The following is a 20,804-nucleotide window of genomic DNA, read 5'->3' as shown; positions in this document are numbered from 1 at the left end:
TTAAAATCCTCTCCGACTTGACTGTTTGACTAATGCTGTGTGTTTAATAATTCTACTTGTGAGAGATTTTATTTGACAAAATCCTGCTGTGTGGACCCTCAGACACTGCACAGCTGCACTGGAACATAAAGCTCTGCTGCTGCCCTTGTTTCTTTAGACAGCCTATTCCCCAGCACTGAGGGGAGCAGAGAACTTTATAGCACATCTATTACTCTGTTGATATTAACACAACCACTGTAGTATTAAATCCACACACTCTTTTCAGAGCAGAGCAGTGAAAATGTGCCTATTACACAAACATAGATAAACTCTCCTGTTGTCCCAACTGCTCACAGAAATCAATTACATTTATGATTACATTTCAATGAAAGCTACTTTATAAACGAGACAGAACTATAATATTCTATGCTTTAGGCATTCATTAATAAAAGCATTTCAGTGTTAGTATTTGTAAATGTTCTGCTTTTTAGTTTAGGCAATTTTTAGCATTCTATAGCTCATGTTAAACTGTACATAAATATGTGTCCAGACCTTACCACAATGCTGTAACTTCACATTTGAGTGGTAAGAGGAGGGGGAAATAAAAATCATCATTATGGCAGGATTGAGTATTTGTATGAGACAGCACTTACCCTGTGGTGCAGAAAACCAGGACAACTTTGATGGCAACAATTAGTACACAAATTACCAGCCAGAACCAAAGAGCAGGTTGATGATATGGAGCAGAAAATGAGGCTGTTCCTACCTGAAGTAGCATCGATGACCGTGGAGACGCCGCGCCGGTCGGCCGCGGGCCGCGGGGACCCCGGCATGCTGACGGGCTCCGAGCGCACGGGCTGGATCCTGGGGAGCACAGAAACCACTGAGCCAGGCTGGAGAGCAGCCTGAGGGGCATCAAATCCAGCCTGTGACCTGCCATCTCCTCACCAACCAAACCATGGCACTGAGTCCACACAAACCACAGTGAGCCAGGCTGGAGAGCAGCCTGAAGGGTATCAAATCCAACCTATGGCCTGCCACCTCCCCATCCACTAAACCATGGCACTGAATCCACATAAATCACAGTGAGCCAGGCTGGAGAGCAGCCTGAGGGGCATCCAGTCCAACCTACAACCTAACACCTCCTCATCAACCAAACCATAGCACTGAGTCCACACAATCATAGTGAGCCAGGCTGGAGAACAGCCTGAAAACCATCCAGTCCAACCCATAACCTGCCACCTCCTCACCAACCAAACCATGGCACTGAATCCACATAAATCACAGTGAGCCAGGCTGGAGAGCAGCCTGAACATTATCCAGTCCAACCTACAACCTAACACCTCCTCATAAACCAAACCATGGCACTGAGTCCACACAAACCACTGAGCCAGGCTGGAGAGCAGCCTGAGGGCATCAAATCCAGCCTGTGACCTGCCACCTCCTCATCCACTAAATCATGGCATTGAGTCCATAAAAATCACAGTGAGCCAGGATGGAGAGCAGCCTGAGTGGCATCCAGTCCAACCCATAACCTGCCACCTCCTCATCAACCAAACCATGGCACTGAGTCCACACAAACCACTGAGCCAGGCTGGAGAGCACCCTAAAGGGCATCAAATCCAGCCTGTGACCTGCCATCTCCTCATCCACTAAACCATGCACTGAATCCACATAAATCACAGTGAGCCAGGCTGGAGAGCAGCCTGAAGGGCATCAAATCCAACCTATGGCCTGCACCTCCTCATCCACTAAACCATGCCACTGAGTCCATAAAAATCACAGTGAGCCAGGCTGGAGAGCAGCCTGAACATTATCCAGTCCAACCTACAACCTAACACCTCCTCATCAACCAAACCATGGCACTGAGTCCACACAAACCACTGAGCCAGGATGGAGAACAGCCTGAAAACCATCCAGTCCAACCCATAACCTGCCACCTCCTCATCAACCAAACCATGGCACTGAGTCCACACAAACACAGTGAGTCAAGCTGGAGAACACACTGAAAATCATCCAGCCCAACTTCTTACCTGCTACCTCCTCACCAACCAAACCATGGCACTGAGGGCCACCTCCAGTCCTACTTTGAGCAGGTCCAGGAATGGTGCAATTTAGTTGTGAGGTGGCTTAAAAGCCGTTGGAAAGTTCGGGTTTCCCTTGATTGGTTGCAGCTGAGATTGGGATAATCTGCCCAGAGACTCAAAGTGGGTATTCCCAAAGAATGGCTCAGATGGGAGCTCTCAGGGAGCCTCAAAGGAAAAAGGGAAAAGCTCACCCTACCCAAAATTGGTTAAAAGCCTCCATTGCCCTCCTCAACAGCAGAATTTTAAAGACTCATTTGTAATTGTTGATTCCTTTTGTAACACAGATCTGTATTACTGATTTTTATTTCTGCATGTGCATATATATATATATATTTATATTTTTTAAAAAAATTGACAGCTACATCCTTACTTGTGGCAGTAATTACAAGGAGAAATCACACATTTCAAACCCATGGATTTCCAGTCCAAGGATAATCTGCCCACTTTTCATGGGACAAGTCCTATTATCCATCTCTCTTGATTTACTCCTAAGAATTTCAGACACAGTCCCAAATAATCCAAGTCCCTACCACAGAACTTTGGACTTCAAATCACATGCAGAGTCAGGAGCATGGAAACTTGTTAAATCTGGAGTTACTGGGCAGGACACAAACACTTGGAGCATAAATCTCTTCTACAAATCACCAGTAAATGTAAACCCACAGTTGCCTTCACTCTCCTTCCTTCCCTTCCCTAAGCCCATCCCCTGCCTCCAATTCCAAATCAGCTAATGGCCAAAACCAGATGAATTAAATACATGAAAAAGAATTACAAGGAAGGAAAAAAAGGAGTGGGGAAAAAACAAAAACAGGGAGGAGGAAAACATTCCAGAAGTTCACTTACTGTTCCAACACACTGACTGCTGTCTAAATTCATGGCACAAAGCTCCCACTCACGTCTGGGAAAATGAATTTATTAAGCAATGCAGAAACTGTGAAAGGCAAGAGGACACTGAGCAAGGCCACCAGACTTTGTGCTGTCTTTGTCTGACAGCAAAAGGAATCCGAGCTGCCGGGCCTGGATGGATTTTTCCCACTGGTGCATCACCACTCTTCCAAGACCTTCCTCTGGACAAGCCTGATAAAAACTGTGACACCTCCCACAGAAGCAAATGTCAGACAGCTGGGAATTGGTGTCATCGTTACCTGAGGCTGTTGAGATCGAGATCATCGGTGTCAAAGTCCAGCAGGGGCTGGGGGGTGTCGCTGGGCCCGTGCGACTGCAGCACGGAGGAGCTGGAGGAGATGACGGTGGTTTGGCCCGACGGGTGGATGGTCTTGAACTGGAACTGGGGGCCCATCCACAGGCGCCGGTGAGGCCCCGTGTGAGTCACAATTTCCACCTGTGGCAGGGGAGATGGCCAGGGATTAACACTGAGCTGCAGCTCCAGGTAATGAGGGGCTCTGGGGTGGTGTTCACAGGGCGAGGGGAGAGATGAGGATCTGACTCCATGCTTCAGAAGGCTGATTTGTTATTTTATAATGTATATTATATTAAAAGGATATTTTAAAACTATACTAAAAGAATAGAAGAAAGGATTTCATCAGAAGGCTAGCAAGGAAAGGCAAAGAAAAGAATGATAATAAAATCTTGGGACTGACCAGAGAGTCTGAGCCTGACTGTGATTGGCCATTAATTAGAAACAACCACATGAGGCCAATCACACATGCACCTGTTGCATTCCACAGCAGCAGATAATCAATGTTTACATTTTGTTCCTGAGGCCTCCCAGCTTCTCAGGAGAAAAATCCTGGCAAAGGTATTTTGAAGAAAATATCAGGGCTACAGGGTTCCTTTGGTGTTCTGGACTCCTGGAATCCTGCTGTTCTCAAGTGAGAAGGGTGCTCTGAGCCAGGGTGTTTGCAGGAATGTTTAACAAAGCAAAACTGGGGATGGCTTTGCTGGAGGATGATGGTTCAGCCAAAGCCAAGAGCTTCTTGCAGAGACTTCAGAGCTTGTGAACCACCAGCCTCAGGACACTGAACTCCAGTTCTTAAATTTTTCTGAGATCAAAGCTTCATCCTGGCCAGCACCTCACCTGATCCTGTTCTTTCCTCCCCTTGCCATGATGAAATACACCCAAAGCTCAAATGCCATGACTGACAGGGAACACATTTCTGCCTGAATGTGCATGGAGCAGAGAGAGGAACCAAGGGCCCACATCCCCAGAGATCCCCAAGCAGGGGAGGGAAGCACTTCCAGAGAGCCCCTCCCAGCTTTGTTACAGCTGCTTTGTCAAAGTTCTCAGCTTCAGCTGCTTCCCATGGAGCCAGTGAGAGCTGGATGGTAAAGCACAGCTCCTAATTCCTGCTGGCACATGTGAGGAGAGGCTGGCACAGAGCACCTTGTGGGAAGCACAAAATCCATAACCCAGAGCCATGGGAAGAGTGCTGGGATGAGCCCAGGTCACACTAAGCACAGGAACACAACCATGGATGTGCCACAAACACATCCATTTAACCAAAATTCTGACAATTCAACAGAAATAGGGTGTTTGTGATCAGGAAAACTGTAAATAAAAGGGTAAACAAAGCATTCAACTTCTGTAATCACGAGAACAGAATCATATAGGCTGGAAAGATAATGCAGTACAAGACTAAAAATCAAAAAGAGCTTTTAAATATCGGAAAAGGAAAGATAAAATGAAATTATAAAGCTCTGGTGAACTCATACTTTTAGAACAGAAAATAGACTATGAAGTACCTATTAGTTTCTGCTAAAACAATCAGCATCACAGCAGAAATGCAAATTAGCAGGGAATTCATGAAAACAGATTTTTGTATAGGTACACAGATGCACACTAGTAGTGATTCTCCATCTTCAAGGAGCAATTTGAAACCCTGGCTGATGCCAGTTCTCTGCTCATGTCAGACAACAACCACAGCAGCTCTATTTCCATCCTTGCATTTAGCTCAGCCTAACTCAGCTTGGCTGCAGCCCTTTCTGAGGCAAGTAGCTTTTATGTAGCAGCGTAAATTAGGCCACAGATAAAGTAATCTGTGTATTTTAAGCTTGAAACCATCAGTGTCACAGAGCCGAGAGGTAAACAGATGCCTCTGCAATTTTACTGAGGCTATGGCCAGATGTTCCTATTCACTCTCCTGTTGTGTGCAGGACAAACATATTGTATCTACTTCCCACTGACAGCACACATTACCCACTGTTCTAATTGAAAAGTTGAAGTGAAGGGCGGTGTTTTTTCACTGCTTGCTGTTGCTGTTGATAACAACACTTTAATTTTGAAAAACATCCTTGCACTTTAGGCTTAATCTGAAGTGGCTGGCTCGGGGAGAGCCAGAGCTGCTGTGCTCCAAGGGCTCTCATCACTGCTGCTCTCAGCAGGAATTAAACATTCCAGGAGCATTCTCAGAATTATCCCTGTTCTGTGACATCACTTGGGATTTTTATTTCCTTTTATAAATGTATTTATTCTTCTAGAGGGATGGATGTGGTGAAGTTCGAGCAGTCTAAGTTCTGTTGACATCTTGTATCTTCCAAGAATTATTAATAAACAAAAAGCCATAATGTAGGTTTGCCATAATCTGTTTTTCCCTGAGGTTTCACCAGAACAGTAAAATAAGGAAATATCTCCAAACAGTCCTGGAGAGGTGAAAAACTACAGAAACTACAGGTGAAATCTGCTCCCAGTGAGCTCAGAGATAAAATCCCTGCTGACTGCCCTGACTGAGAAGTTTCATCATCTTTGTGCTCTGAGAAATCAGACACAGCACAAACAAATGAGACACCTCAATGTGCAGCCACATCTGAAACCTCAGACAGGTAAATGAATTCACATGACTGGATTCCCCAGTGAATGCTCCTCCTGGACAGGTCCATGTGGAAACCTAACCTCTCATTTCAGGAAAAAGCTCTGTATGATTTATTCACCAGTGGGAGAAGCAAATCCCATCCATAAATATTTCATATCTATGCCATACACCCCAGCAACACATTTAATGCATCACTCCCATAACAACATTGTTCTTAAACCAGAGGAAACCCACCTAATTTGTCAGGGTGAATTCCATGGATCAGGTACCTTGTAATTGCTCTGGCAAATCCAGAGCATTTGTAAATTTTATTTATTTATTTAACTCTAACCTTTCATTTCTAACAGGAACTAATTCTCAGTGTATTATTCATGACCTACATTCTTACACTGAGGTTCTGAGCCAAATGGTCAAGTATTTACTGAGTTCTCACAGAGAGGCTTCATTGACTGAGACAAAGCAAGACTGGATAACAAGACAAAGATTAGACCTAAAGATATAAAAATCCTCCACCAAGCATGATAGTTTTAAAGCAACAGAATATTTATATCTGGCCAGAAGTCACAGGAATTCTCAGTAGGAAATGAGAAGGAAGTGGAAGGAAGGAAATGGAGGGAGGGAGGGAGGGAGGGAGGGAGGAAGGAAGGAAGGAAGGAAGGAAGGAAGGAAGGAAGGAAGGAAGGAAGGAAGGAAGGAAGGAAACCAGCTACTGCCCATTTTTATGGTCAAAAGAAGGTCACCATCCAAAAGTCATCACCATTCTGCCAACTTCCCACTTCATGCTGGGTTCCCAGGGATGTGAGTGTGTCAGGAATGCTGGGCTGTGTCAGCTCTGGCACCATCAGATCCATTCCCACACCCACAGCAGAGTCACCTTCACACACAGCAAGGCCCTGCCTGCTGGAAGGTTAATTCCCTCTTGGAGGAAAGTTGGGAATTTTGCTTCCAGAGGCTCCCACTGCTGTTCTGCTGGGCTGGGAGCCCCCAGAGCCTACCTGGGACAGCCACTCCTCATCCTCCTGCCCGCTGTGGTCGGAGGCCAGGCTGTCGTAGGACTCGTGCCGGGTGATGGGCCCAGGGCTCCCCGGAGGCACCACTGCAAAAAACCCACACAACACAAAATCAGACTTACTGCTGAATGCTTTATTAAAAAAAAAAAATTAAAGTACGTTAATGGCACAGCAGTGTATGTTTTCCTGAGGATTCACAGTCCACTCTGAATATGAAACCACAGCACCCACTTCTCTTCCTTCAAGTTCGTACTTGAAACCACACAAGTACAAACCAAACCCAATATTTTGACCCATTTTGCTGCTGCCCTCATGCTCCCCACATCTCCTGGCTCCCTGAATCCTGCTGCCCATTTCAGAGAGCACAGCTGATCAACTGCAGGCTTTCCTGTTACTGAACGCCCTAACAAACTCCACGGCTCCAGCAGATGGTTTTGCTTTCAAACCAACAGGAACTTTATGGACTGATCCGAATTTTTTTTTTTTTTTTTGTTCTTTCTATCCCAGGGGCAACTACCAGAGCTGTCAAGATTAGGGAAGCTGCAAAACCACAGCCCAGGGAGCAGCATCCCCCTGTCTGCTCACTGTATTTCTCCCTTGGGGAATACTTTCACATTTTACTGGAGACTCAAGATGGCTTTACAGTGAGAAAGAAATTTGAAAAAACAACAGAAAAGCTGAACAAATGATTCGTTTTGGTGCTGCCCTGGAAGCCTTTCCCTGAGGAGCCACAGCTCTTGTGTTTCCACGCAGCATTAACCCTTTCCAGCCAGGAGTGATGGAAATGCTGAATTCCAGGGAAAAGCTCTGCCTGGGAGTTCAGCAGCAGGGCAGCAGTGATAAAGGCTCAGCTGAGGTCAGCCCTCAGCCATTTATTTGGTTTTTTAATAAAGCTGCATTTCTGTGCCACACCCAGCACAGCAGCGGTTTGGAGGGGCTGGTTGGGATGGGGGATCCCCACTGCCACCATTCCCAGTGGGAATGTGCAGTGAGCTGGGAGAAATGACCTTACACACAAGGGATCCTGGCTGGAGCTGCCACCCCTGTGCTGCTCCTCACACGTGTTCACACAGGCAATCTTTCCAAGGTAAAAATGCCCTTGGAACTGTAGGAACAAACACAGTGTAAAAATGCAAAGCCTCTTTTTCTCTTTCCCCCTTTTCTGGGCACACACCTCTCACACACATATCAAGCTCCAAGATGAGATTAATTTAACCCTGGAAGGACATTTCCAGGAATTTGAGTAATCTTTTCTCTTCCAGCTCAATTCCTTGAAAATCTGAATTCACACTGGAAATTGCAACAGATTCGCACTCACCACTGAGGTTATTCTGATGATGCAACACAGAGTATTCTAAATTTCTGAAGAATTTCCCAACCATGCAGGATAACAAATAATAAAATTCCAATTCTTGCAAAGCTTTGTAGCAAATGTTTTTTACTGGTTCTCCTGTAATTTCTCTTTCATTGGAACAAGTCACAAATGGTGCAGACACAGAGCAGGAGCAAGAAAGCCTTGGCTGCACAATTTTACTGCAATTGCAGGTGGTTTGTACCTCCCTAAAATAATCAATTCAATGCCTTGTGTCTGAGCTATGTTAAATTTTAACTTGTTCTCACACCAACATCTGGAACAAACACATCAAATATCTGCAACTGAGTTTGTTTAATCTAGAAATGCACAAAGTGAAAAAGTACAAAAAATAAGTGTTTACTAAAAATCTAAGGTGAGAATTCAAATATACAACTTCTGTCTGTACAGTATGACAGGCGATGAGTTCCTACAGTCTGTTTATTAAATTAATCCAAAAATGATTCAAGGACACTCTGAAAAACTGAACTGATACCTATAGCAAAAATCAGTTTTGCCATCAGTATTTGGCAAAAAGGATCTTTGAGCTGCTCAAAAGTAAAAATGGCACCTTTAGTCTCTGTCCTGCTTCAAGGCTCCATTCTCTGCACTGACAGGATTGATGCTACCTTTACATTGAAGGGAGATTGTATCAGGAAATCCACATTGCAAATGAAGTTATTTGTGATAATTTAGTGCCAGGAAAACTGCACAGAAGGGACTGTGAGACACAAGAGTCAACAGAAACCAAAGCAAAGGCTGAAATGCAGCAGGGCTGATATTCCTCTGGGGTTCCAGACCTGGTTCACACAGCTCCATGGATAAGCATGAAAAACCCCCCTCACTGTTTAAAAGCTTCTCCTTGATATTTACTGACAAGTAGTGAAAACAAACAATTTGTATTAATCTCAAATAATTTGCATAGACATTCCTGCCATGTGAGCAAGACCTAGATAAATACACACTGGAGGAATATTGGAATTAACACAGTGGGTTTGTTCATGGATGGGCTAATTGTACAATAAATACCTAAAGCTAAGACAAATCTTCCTTCAAGGATTATAAATTATCATCTTTCAGCAGCATAAAAGTGTTGGAACAAAGAACCACTGCAGTTCAATTGTAGTGTGTGCACTTATGGCTTTAATTTGGGAACAATAAATCATTAGTTTTACTTAGTTTTGTGTACTTCTTGAACCAAAAGGTTTTAATTTTCTCATTTATAGAAATAAGCTTTGCACAATTCAATTTAATTGAGAGTTATATATGAAATTCCCAGTGTGCTCTTCTCTAAGGGCTGCATGTTTGTCCAAATTAAGAGCAAACAAAGGCATTTGAGCACCACAAAGCCTGTTTGTTTGGTGCACATGCCTGCAGACACCCAGAGCTTGCCTTCTCCATCTCCAGAATTATAATTTAATATAATTAACGTTAATAATGTCAGATGAGTTTATAAAATGCAGTAGCAACAGGTCAATGTACTCTTAAATAACCTCTCCAGTCTCCAGGGATGTCTGTGGTGAACAGGTACAGGGTAAAAATGATATATACCTTATTTTCATAAAAACCCCACCCTGACACCTGATTTTGGTGCTTTTTTCTCTGGTTCCTCAGTTACATCTAGGTGGTGTAGAGACCTGAGGCAATCACAAGTTTGTCAACAAACTTCAGGAGTCCTTGTGCTGGAAAATTCAGCTCCACAATTCAAATTACTTCCTTCACGCCTTTGTTCTGGAGCATCACCAGCAGAATGTGACGGTTTTGGCTCACCCCAAATTCACCACATTCACCTTTTTACCTTGTGGCTGATGTGATCTCGCTGTGCCAGGGTGGTTTTGGTGCCCCACAGTTGTGCAGCTCACAGAGCCGCTGCCTCTGGCTCTCCCTCTGCCCAAGTGGGACAACAAAGCAAAGGGCAGGATTTCATTCTGGGCAGGACACTCACAGCCACGTTAACAATGAACTGTTTGTAGGCTGCAGATATGCTCCATGTCATTTCCCTTGTGGCTGCACGTTCCTGAACAAAGTTCTGGTTTTAATGCAGTTTTCAGCTTGTAAACTCCCACAGGAGCATGGCACGCAGATTAAAATATCCTCTTTTACCCAAAACTACTCCCTGCTCAATTTTTTCCTGTTAGAACTTTCTGAGATTCTCATATGCTTAAATATAATAAAATTAAGCTAAAAAGGGGCTACAAAGCAGGAGTTTGGCCAGACTGACAGAGACATTGATTAGAGCTGGATTCATTCATTATTTGTGCACTGTACACAGTTTATTTGGCACTTTATGGACCATCCACTCTCTGTATCATCACTTTAATAAAGATATAGGTAGGTCTGTAATTAGGAAATTAATTCTTAGATTTTTTTATGACTGCTTTACTTGCTCCTTACTCACACTGCTCTGACAGTCAACAGCCTGGATTTTTTTCCCCCAAGTTAAAAATTCCCTGGGCTTAATTTCAGCTTCCATCTCCAAAGTTCCCTTAGGAGGCCAGCCTAGTACAATGCACTTCTAAATCTGTGCAGAGCTAGAACCTGATATTATTCACAGCATGGAGAACCTTAAAGCTGCTCAACACTCAGACTGCGAGCAGACAATCAGTTGGGCACCACAACAGAACAAACATATTCTTTTCTGAGTTAAAGAACAATTTCAACTGCACGAAGGCACGGTGAAATCCATCTGATGGCCATCTTTAAAGAATTATGGAAGAGGTAACTATTTCTATAATTCACCGACTTCAAAAGTATGTTTGACATTATTGTCGGGAAAATTATGTTAACCATGGATTACTGTTACAATCAAAGTATGTAGTGAGAAGTCAAGAGGCTTAGTAGTAAATTTTCAAAGCGGAGCGTGGGGATTTACCCGTTTGACTCCCATTAACGGCAATGGGAGGCGCGCGGCGAAATCCCCGCACGCCGCTTTGAAAACTGACCCTGCGTGCTCGCGGACCCTGCTCTAAGGACTTCCAGATGACCATGCAGCAGGAGGAAAGAACCATTTCAGCATGTGCCCTTGTTCATTACTGTTGTTTGTACACATCTGAAAGTGTTTGAGGGGCTGTGCTGGCGCAGTTTGCAGCGCTGGGCTGGTAACGCGCGCACCGGGGCTGGGGCTGAGCAAGCCAAGCACGGGCCCAGGGCTGTCCCTGCAGCACAACCTCAACAGCACATCCCCAGCAGCCAAGGCACCTTGCAGAGCTCATTGCCATCTCTATTATTTCACAAATACTTCACAAGAATGTATCGTGAGTTATTTCCACTGCTCACTCACTGATTTACCTACAGCGCTCTGCCAGAAATTAAATTTGCTTCTTTAACACTCAGTCCTGGTTCTTGCAGACAGCAGAAAGTGCAGGCTACAGTCTTAGTTTTCCCTAAAAAAACCACCATGAACTCAGTTTCATTAGAAACACCTTTTCTGGAAGAGGAAGGGGAGGCAGATTAACCTGCAATCTGTCACGCCTCCGAGTGTGAGAAGCAAACTTGAAAATTCCATTTTTCACCATTTGTGACTCTTTCCAGGAAACCCCAAACACATTCTCTATGAGAAATGCCTGCTTGGAATCAGTTTTCTCCAGGAATACTATAACCATAGTTTTGTTTTTTTTTTAAATTATATATATATATACACACATTCATATAATACAGTAGTATTATAATAAAGTAGAATTTAATGAAAATTATTAACTGACTTGAGGCAACATTGGGTAGAAAGAATAAAATGGCAAAGTGGGAATCTAGAAGATGGAATCTCTGGCCCTCTGATTTTGCAGTTTTAAGCCTGGAACACTCAGCTGACACAACCTGGTGGCAAGGCCCTCACCTGTGGCACTGGGCACAGCTGAAGGGCAAGGGTTTGGGCACCATTCACACAACCAGCACAGGAAAATGAGAGGTGGAAATGTTCACCCATATCCCATGGCTTCTTCCAGCTCCTCTCCACAGCATCTTAGGTGAGCTCAGGTGAAATTCCCCACTCCAGGGCAAGGTCAGAGCTGGGTTTGGATAGGGATGGACTCCAGAAGTGGGCTGTGTTCAACTGCCCAAGTGCAGAACCACCAGAGCCCAGCAGAGATGCTGGAATGGAGCTGAAACTGCCCCAAGCTCGTGCTTGAGCGCAGCCCTGCCACAGAGGCTTTGAACACCTCATAACCACACAGCAGAGTAATTGCTGTTACTGCACAGGCTCTGCTTTTGATCAGTTTTACTGTCTGAAACCCAGCTTGTTGTGACAGACATTGAACATACCCAGAGCAAGAGCAGCTCTGGCCTCCCAGCAATGCTACACAACTCTCTGGTTACACACACACAAAGGGATGTACCAGCACCTGCATTCCTCCAGCCCAAACCCATGGCTAAAGATGCAAAACTCTCAATGCAAGGAGAAGGAAGAGGTACAGCACAAAATGGGATTATCAATCCAGCTCATTCAGCCATGAGTGAGCAGCACCTCACTCTGCTGGAACTGAGGAGGGCTGGAGGACCACAATGTCCAGATTCCTCCTGTGGCACTCCTTGGCTGCCATTCCAGGCATCACAGCTTGGTTTTCATGGTGTCTGTGCTCACAACACATATTCACAGCTATTTCATACACTCTCCATCTTACCTTCAGACTTCCCACAATACTCACTAGCTCTGTGGATGTAATTTTTATTTCTGTCAATGGAATGTATGAAAGGAACATTAAAAGGGGCCATAAAGAACCACGATGCTGCTTGGAGACAGAAGTCTTGCCCAGGGTGAAGAGCTCTCATTAGAGGGAGCAGGAAGTGCAAACATGATGTCAGAGCTGCAGAGATTATCTGTATAAATGGTGTTATCATTTAACCCAAACAAACAGCAGGGAAAGGCTCACCCCCTCCCTTTGAAGACAATGGACAGTTACTAAATTGGACTTGTAATGAAAGCAATTTTCAGTGAAACACAAGATATGTGCAACAGTTGGTCCAGAAATGAAAATCTGTTGTAACAGCCAAAAGTCAAAGGCAGCTATAAATACAGGCCTTAATCTTTTCAAGAATCCCTTAACGAAGCCTATAAAACTGATTGTATCTTACTCAAGTGCAAATTCTTACTCAGAAAAATGTAACAGCCCTGCAAGTATGACTTGGAGGGCAGTACAGGGGCAAGGAAGGAGAAACAGAGTGCTGGTTAGCGTACTCACATCTTGGAATACAAATGACATTGCATTAAGAATAAACAATTAATGAGACAGCAGAAGCCTCAGCTACAGGTCCATTTTTCTGAGAGAGAAACAATTTCCAGAAGCGGTCAGAGCGGGATGCAGGAACACTGCATCTTTCCTTTAAACACAACAGAAATGCTCTTTGATTATTTAAAAGCCAATTGCAAAGATCTGTCTTCAAAACCTCCTATTGCAGGTTTAATAGCAAAGAGGTGCAAGTACACTTACCAGCAACACGGGAGTAAAGCACAGACTTTTGTTTTAACAAAATCTATATTTATACGATTACATTTCCTATGGTTGAGGGCAGCTGTAATTAATGGATTTCCCTCCTTCCCCTAATGCAGTCATTTGTCAATTTAAACACAGAATGCCCAATCAATTTTGATGTATTTAGTAAGCAATTTGTCAGAGTACTGCACACCAGTTAATATATTAATTCTTGTCACTGGCCCATTCTGACAACTGCAGGCCCTGTCCATGAAATTGGTCCTGATGAGCCAAAACTCTTGCCTGGAATGTGAAGGTGCCCTTTGCAGAGCCAGAGGAGAGAAATCAGATCTCAATCCATTCAATACCTTTTTGGGGCAGTTTTTGGTCAATTTTAGGGGGTTTATTCATTGATGTGCTAATTGGCCACATTACAGATATTGCTTCTACTGTGCAATGAAAAAATTAATTCAAATTGGAGAGATAAGAAAGAAAGGAAATAAACATGAAATGAGGATGTCAGACTTTTGGTGATTACCTATTTCCATGGCAATTCCATCATGTGCCATGAACACTGGCTGTGTCAATTCAAACATGCAAAAAACATGTGAAAGGTACAGAAGTTACACAAAGGAAACAAGGGAAAAGTCAGGCAAATATGTAAAACTTCAGGGCCTGGTGAAAGAGGAAAGAATTCATTTGAAAGAAACCTGAACACAACCAGGATATTGTCATGGACATCTTAGCAGCATCCTCAGGAGTTTATACAACCCAAAGCACCTTAATTCCTAAGCAGCAAACAGCAGGAAACGGCAGGATTTAAAGAGTAATTAATGACAAAACTTGGCAATTCTGTGGAGAAAGCTTTAACATTGTAAGTTCCTGTGGACACCAAAACCCTCCTGTGCACACGTGCAGTGCCTGGCACAACTCTCCTCCCCCTGCCAGGACACTTGAGCTACACCACATGAAGCTATTTATGTTATAGCAAAAACATCTAGGAAGAATAAAATGTGACTTAGATTTCCTCTGTTGTGGTTAGATGTGGAAGTTGCTCAGGACACAGGTGAATACAGAGGGAATATTAAAGACACAATATTGTGTATTAAATGTGAGGAGTGTAGAGAAATATCTGATACCTAAAAGCCAGCACTGAAGACCTGAGGATTGTGATTAATCCAGGGGTTTGTGGGAAGGATTCATGGGAATCTCTCTGTCAGAAGCAGCTCTCAGACTGGTGACACTCTCTCAGCAGAGTCTGGAGCAGAATCCTGACACTTCCAGCAGGCCAGCAGGTTGTGGAATTGAATGTGCAAGTTCACTTTCAAGCCATGAACTTACAGAAAGCTGCAAATCCCTCACTTCCACTTTCTCACCTGTGCAGCAGCCCTGAGCTGTGCTGACATGCTCAGGTAGGCAGAGCTGCACACACTGATGCAGGTTTCTGCAGCAGATGTCCCAGATGACCTCAAAGCAAGGAAACAGCTGTGCTGATCCACTTACAAATACCCTTGGGATAAAGGTCTTGGACACTTGTTGTACAAAACATTTCTTCAAACAATGGCTCCTTGTTCCTTCCTTTCTAGCTGCAAATAAAACTTTCAGATTCTTTAAAAATATTAAAAGCTGAACCATGTGTTGATAACCTAAAGCAGGATTTTTTTGAATATTCTCTGTTTAGCACAAGAAGTCACCAGCCTGGTTTCTATTTTTCCAAAGATTAAGGAAGGTTTTTGGCCCTGTGTTTTGGCATCAAACCTCTTATTTATGAAAACCTGGCCGTGCAGCCCTCCAAGCAGCCTGCCAGACGTCTCATTGTTCTGCCCGGCTGCTGACAGAGGTACTCTGTGCTAAAAAGCACACTGAGGGTTTTTCAATGACCCAGGGGGCAGAGGTCACTTATTATAAATGGATAATGAGACCTAATGCAATGTTCTGAGTGTGGACAAAGAAAGGGTCTATCCATACCCCCTTGTGACTTGGTCATTCAGGCTTTTATTTCCCCTGCACACTTAATGGAGCCAAACAATCGGCAGAAATGCTATACAGAGAGGGAGAGGAGCTGCTGCATTCTACCTCCAGAGACAGCCACAAATAGTGACCCTGAGAGGCGCCACGGCTCCTGTGCCCTGACGTGGCAGACAGATGGAGCAGCCCCCCTCAGCCCGGCCGGGCCATTTGCTGGCAATTAGAGCTCAGCACAGCCAGGCTGCAGCTAAAGCCAGCCCAGGTAAGCACAGCCTGAGCAGCTCAGCAGCTCCCTAACAGGTGGCTTTTGTGGGGAACTCCATTGTCGGGGACTTCACTGAGCAGCTTCGGCCTGAATAAATCCAGGAGACAAAAGTTCAAAGATAATCAGACACAAATTTCACTGTTATTGCGATTTGCATTACATCCTCTAGATACTCTGCTGGCCTTAGTGGTTATTATTCAACTATTCTTTCCATTTCACATCCAGCTCAAAAGAATTCCTAATATGTGAATTAAAATCTGAGTTAAAAGTCTAATAATTCAAATAGCACAAGTTATTTGAAAAAAAAAAAATATATATATAACACAAGGGGGCCATTCTTTAATTGTTTCAGATATTCCACCTACTGTGCAATGGAAGAATTAATTCAGAGTGGAGAGACAAGGAAGAAGGGAAATAAACATGAAATAAGGAGGTCAGACTTTCAGGTGATGCAAAGTTACCCATTTCCATGGCAATTCCATGATGTGCCATGAAAGCGACTGTGTGAATTCAAACATGCAAAAAACATGTGAAAAGTACAGAAGTGACACAAAGCAAACAAGAGATAATTTAATCAAATATGCAAAACACCTATAAGTTTATTAATTTGCTGGAATTTAGCTACTACTCAATCTTCTTTCTTTAAAAAGTTTTCAGTACTAAACCATCTGAAATGTGGATTTGTACACATTCTATACTGCACTGTGGAACAGTGTTTGAGCTGTTAATAAAATGTTAATAAAGTACACAAAATGAGCCCCATCCATCCCTAGTTTCACTCTGTGGGATACAAGTGAAACAAGGCAGGAATCTAGCAAAAAATATCCTGCCAAAATGCAAATCTAATGATGCTGTGCACTCCTAAATAATTTTTCATATTCTTTGTACCTTTTGAGTTTATCCCAATTTTCTGTGCAGCACAGCAGACTCAGGCTCTGCAGGTTTCCAGAGCACTCAGATGCAGCAGCAGATGGACAGGTAGAAGCAGCAGAGCCAGTCTGGCCCCAGTGTCCCTTTCCCAGCCCCTTCCAAAGTGCCTCCCCATGGCCCTGGTGCAGCTGAAGCGTCCCTGTCACACAGAGCTGCCTGCACTGACAACTGTGCCCAGCTCTGGTTTCCCCTGGAGAACCTCAGCAGATGCCAGGAGCTGCTCCCTTGGGAGATTTCAGCTGCTGCATCACTGTGATCCTGGACAGAACAGAGACCTGCTCCTCGCTGTTAGCACTCCTCTCTCTTTTCAATTGTCAAATTAAAGAGAAATACTCATTCTTCTACAAAACCATTATAGAAATGTGTGGGTTTGTGTATTTATGTAATATAGATATATCATATACACAGAGCTATGGGTGTGTGAATGTTTCTGAACGTGCCATGCCATGAAATCTTGGCTCTCTGGGAGTGATGTTGGCTGGGCAAGGCCCAGGCCAAGGCAGGTGGGCAAGCAGCCCTGGCAGCAGTGCCAAGGCTCCTGAGGGAGGCAGCTGCTGAGACTGGGGCTGGAAGGAGCCCAGCAACAGGGAAATGCAGATGCACTCATTACTGGGTGTGGAATTCACAGGAGGAAATGGCTAAAAGCATGAGAAGGAGTGAGGTGAGGAAACCCTGAGGATTTCAGGGATCTGGTGGGTGATTCTCACAGCCCCACAACTCTGATTCATGGCAAAAATCCCAACACTTCATTCACTGCTCCCTCCTTACTAACAGAGTTGCACACAGCCCTTCTGTGGGGTTGAACATCCACTGAAATTGGCTGGAAAATGAACTTGGAAAATCACCCTCTGCTCAAAACGAGCACATGAGACAAGACAAGAAGTTGTCAGCTACTCACAGCCAGCCAGAAGATACTGGTAGTACTGCACAGCATCTGCAGCCAGGAGCAGAGGATGGTTTGCATTAAATGGTGGTTGGAGTTCATTCCACTGAGGAGTTCTGAGGTAAAACACAAGACTATTAATATTTCAGCTAATACAGAGAATGTAAATCAGTGTTTCTGTCATCACATGCAATTATCTATACAAGCTCACAAAATGTTTGTAATTATTTAAATTAGCTTGTTCAAACACTGCAATCCACCACAGGCAGTGGAGCAGCAGGGCCAAATTGTGCAGATTGTGAGGCAAAGACAATACTTGGTTGTTGACTGCAGCAGGGATTGCATTCAAAAACCCAGGAAGGAGGTTTAGATTAAGTTGGTAAATATGTTTAGGACCATTGTATGTCATGCTGACGTTATATAAACACACAAGAGAAACTGGGGAACTTTTTTGTTCTGTTAACTACCACTGCTTCCATCCTGTGAAGTCATTGAGCACTTACTGTGAAAATAAAGCTGTGTAAAGTTATGGATTATTGATCCAATTAGAATTTTCAATTCCATTACAACCTACTCATTTCAACAATAATGGTCCCAAAGTCTGTGTTGTAATTTTAATTAGGGTGGGCCATTCCTAAATAGCTTGGTAAATCAAGTATTGATCACTCCAGTGCAGCCATAAGCAGCACTGAGGAATGTAGGAGCCAAGAAAAATCGATAGAAAAATATTTTAAAACGTCAAAAGCACTGACAACACTTTCTCATCAATTTTTCTTTACTTTCTTCCACATGTCAGGAATAATTTCTTCTACTGTCTTTAGAAATGGTACCTTCAGCTGCTCACAGGAAAACTCTCAATGCTTCATGGTGGGAACCTTGCTCATGTCTCACAGCAGAATTCTGTACTTCAACACTACCAAAATAATTATCCCTAGTCCTTATATAAAAAGAAAATTACAACCTGATCATTTAAAATCACCAATTATATTGATGAATATTGATTCACAGACACGTTCATGCCTAGCTCCACGTGTAGAGAAGGATTGAGAAGCTCAGTTCCCCTTGAGGCCCACGAACAGTGACAGAAGCGCACGGAAAGCAAGGCTTGAATTTCCCTCCTTCAACAAAAAGCTCATTCAAACAGCCAGATCCCAGGCATGCAAGGCAGGAGGGGGCTGGCAGTGAGTACCTGACCAAAGCCCAGCTGGCCCTGGGGCAGGTCAGCATCTCCAGGGGGGTGTCGTCGCTGATCTTGGGCGCGGTGCTGAGCGGCCGCGGCTCCAGCACGTGCTCCACCAGGCTCCCGTAGCAGCTGACGATGTACAGGGACTCCACCACAAACTGCTTGGACTGGTCTGGGGCACAGAGAGAGAGAAAACCTCATTGGAACAGCACAGCAGCAACAGGAAAAGCTTCTGCAGAAATAGCGGGGTCTGCGGTATTTTAGGTTTCTTGCTTGCAGCTAAAAAGGTGAATTAAAGTAGCAAAAGGGTTGGAGAGACAAAGAGAAAATTGTACAAACCAAACACTTTTCACATAATTGTATGAATATCTCGTTCAAGAGAAGTTCCTCACCAAGGTGTGTTCAGGTGATTATACATTTCCAAACTATCTTGTACATTTACTTTAGCAAAGGTGTTTCATCTTCATCTCACATTTTTTCAGTGCCACTTCACACCTTTGGACTGACCTATCAAAGTTGGGTTTTTGTCACTGTATCATAATAAAATATCAATTATGCATTTCACTAATTAAATTTCAATTATTCATTTCACTAATTAAAATTCCTTGTACATTTTACAAAAAGGATCCCTAAGAATGTTCCTAAAATTCTCGATTGCCCCTGAGTTTAAGGAACAAAATCCACAAATTGCTTCAAACCTGTCACAAAATAAGAATTTAGGTTTAAATGCAACTTCATACAATCCTAATTCCGTGAGGTACCAACCTTTTTCTCGTTTGAGGCCAGAATTGTTTGCAAACCATGACCTGGAAGCTCCAAAGACTGCAGCGACACAAAACTCCCCTCCCACAGACTTACTGGGTGAAATCTGTGGGGCTGGTTTGGATTTGCTTTAAAGAAAGAACAAAATAAAATTATATAAGTTAATTCCCAAAAAAATGAAGATGTCCCTTGCTTAGCAACAATTTTAAGATATTACTTCAGAAAAGGGGAATATCTGCAGTTCCCATAAGGCTGAGCAGGATTTACAGATGCTCAGAGTTTCCCAAATTCCCCTGGAATATTGAACTCATTCACTTGAAGAACAGCACTGGCTCATAATGGAGAACTGAACTGTTTAGAAGACCCAATAGTGAACATTTGCATTAAATAGAAACAACTTCTGAAGTAAATCCAAAGAAATCCTAAATCCTTTGGGAATGAAGATGCAGATTCTGGGCCAGCCATTGCAGTGCCAATATTTCCTTGTTTTTCCAAAGGAAGTCAGGAGCAGGCAGGGTGTGGGTGGCACAGGAGGCAGGGGAGGGCATGCAGAGGGTACAGGACAAGGAGAGGATGCACACACACACTCATGGGCACTGTTAGAGGACATCAGGAATTCTATCATGGAAAAGCAAACTGAGGCACTGTGCCCTGGCCCCACGATGTGCCAGGAGCAGCTCCAGGGGCTGAGGATCTGAGATTATTGAGATATTCTATTTATTGAGACATTCTGAAGTGTTTCTCCTCACAGGGACCTGCAGGTTTCTGTTCTGCACAAACCCAAAACTATGGGCAGAGCATTGTCCATGCCTCAATTCATTAAATCAGGATTTTACCCTTTCCTCAAGAGAAAAGCTGTTTGACAAACCCACACAGGATTTTTCTTCATGTTCCCCTTGTTCTAGTCCTTTTAATTGAATTATTTTATATTTTTCTCTCTATTTCACTGCTCCCTTCCCTTCCTACCCATCCCTCCTTTCCATTTTTCTTCTACCAATTTCTTCTTCCACACAATTTCAGCCTGTGATCAGACCATCCCATTAACCTGTTTTTTACATAACAATCTCCAATTCTGAGAAGTGTGCATAGATGCATGGTATTCAGCACTAGAGGAATACTTTTAAGCAGCAGAAATCAATTCAAACACTGTATGGTTATATTGATATTTAATTTATACTAACAGATCATACACATGGCAAGCCTATGGTCAC

General features: G+C 43.7%; 1 protein-coding gene across 10 annotated transcripts in view; it reads right to left on the bottom strand.

Annotated features, from left to right (window-relative positions):
• Window positions 1–20,804, bottom strand: part of BCAS3 (BCAS3 microtubule associated cell migration factor) — a 306,177-nt gene that overhangs the window by 174,928 nt on the left and 110,445 nt on the right. For all 10 annotated transcript variants that reach the window (XR_012583520.1, XM_074557124.1, XM_074557125.1 and 7 more), the window contains 6 exons: window positions 19,597–19,721; window positions 18,838–19,003; window positions 17,664–17,764; window positions 6,832–6,932; window positions 3,212–3,408; window positions 746–843 (listed from right to left, as the gene is read on the bottom strand). Coding sequence is in view for 9 of the 10 variants with exons in the window: in XM_074557124.1 (XP_074413225.1) it covers window positions 746–843; window positions 3,212–3,408; window positions 6,832–6,932; window positions 17,664–17,764; window positions 18,838–19,003; window positions 19,597–19,721 (788 nt within the window). In the remaining variant the exon portion in view is untranslated. The remainder of the gene's footprint in view (window positions 1–745; window positions 844–3,211; window positions 3,409–6,831; window positions 6,933–17,663; window positions 17,765–18,837; window positions 19,004–19,596; window positions 19,722–20,804) is intronic.

Source organism: Zonotrichia albicollis, chromosome 22, assembly GCF_047830755.1.
Source record: "Zonotrichia albicollis isolate bZonAlb1 chromosome 22, bZonAlb1.hap1, whole genome shotgun sequence".
Lineage (NCBI taxonomy): Eukaryota > Metazoa > Chordata > Aves > Passeriformes > Passerellidae > Zonotrichia > Zonotrichia albicollis.
The sequence above is the reverse complement of the archived record's forward strand: the minus strand, read 5'-3'. Positions and strand labels throughout refer to the sequence as shown.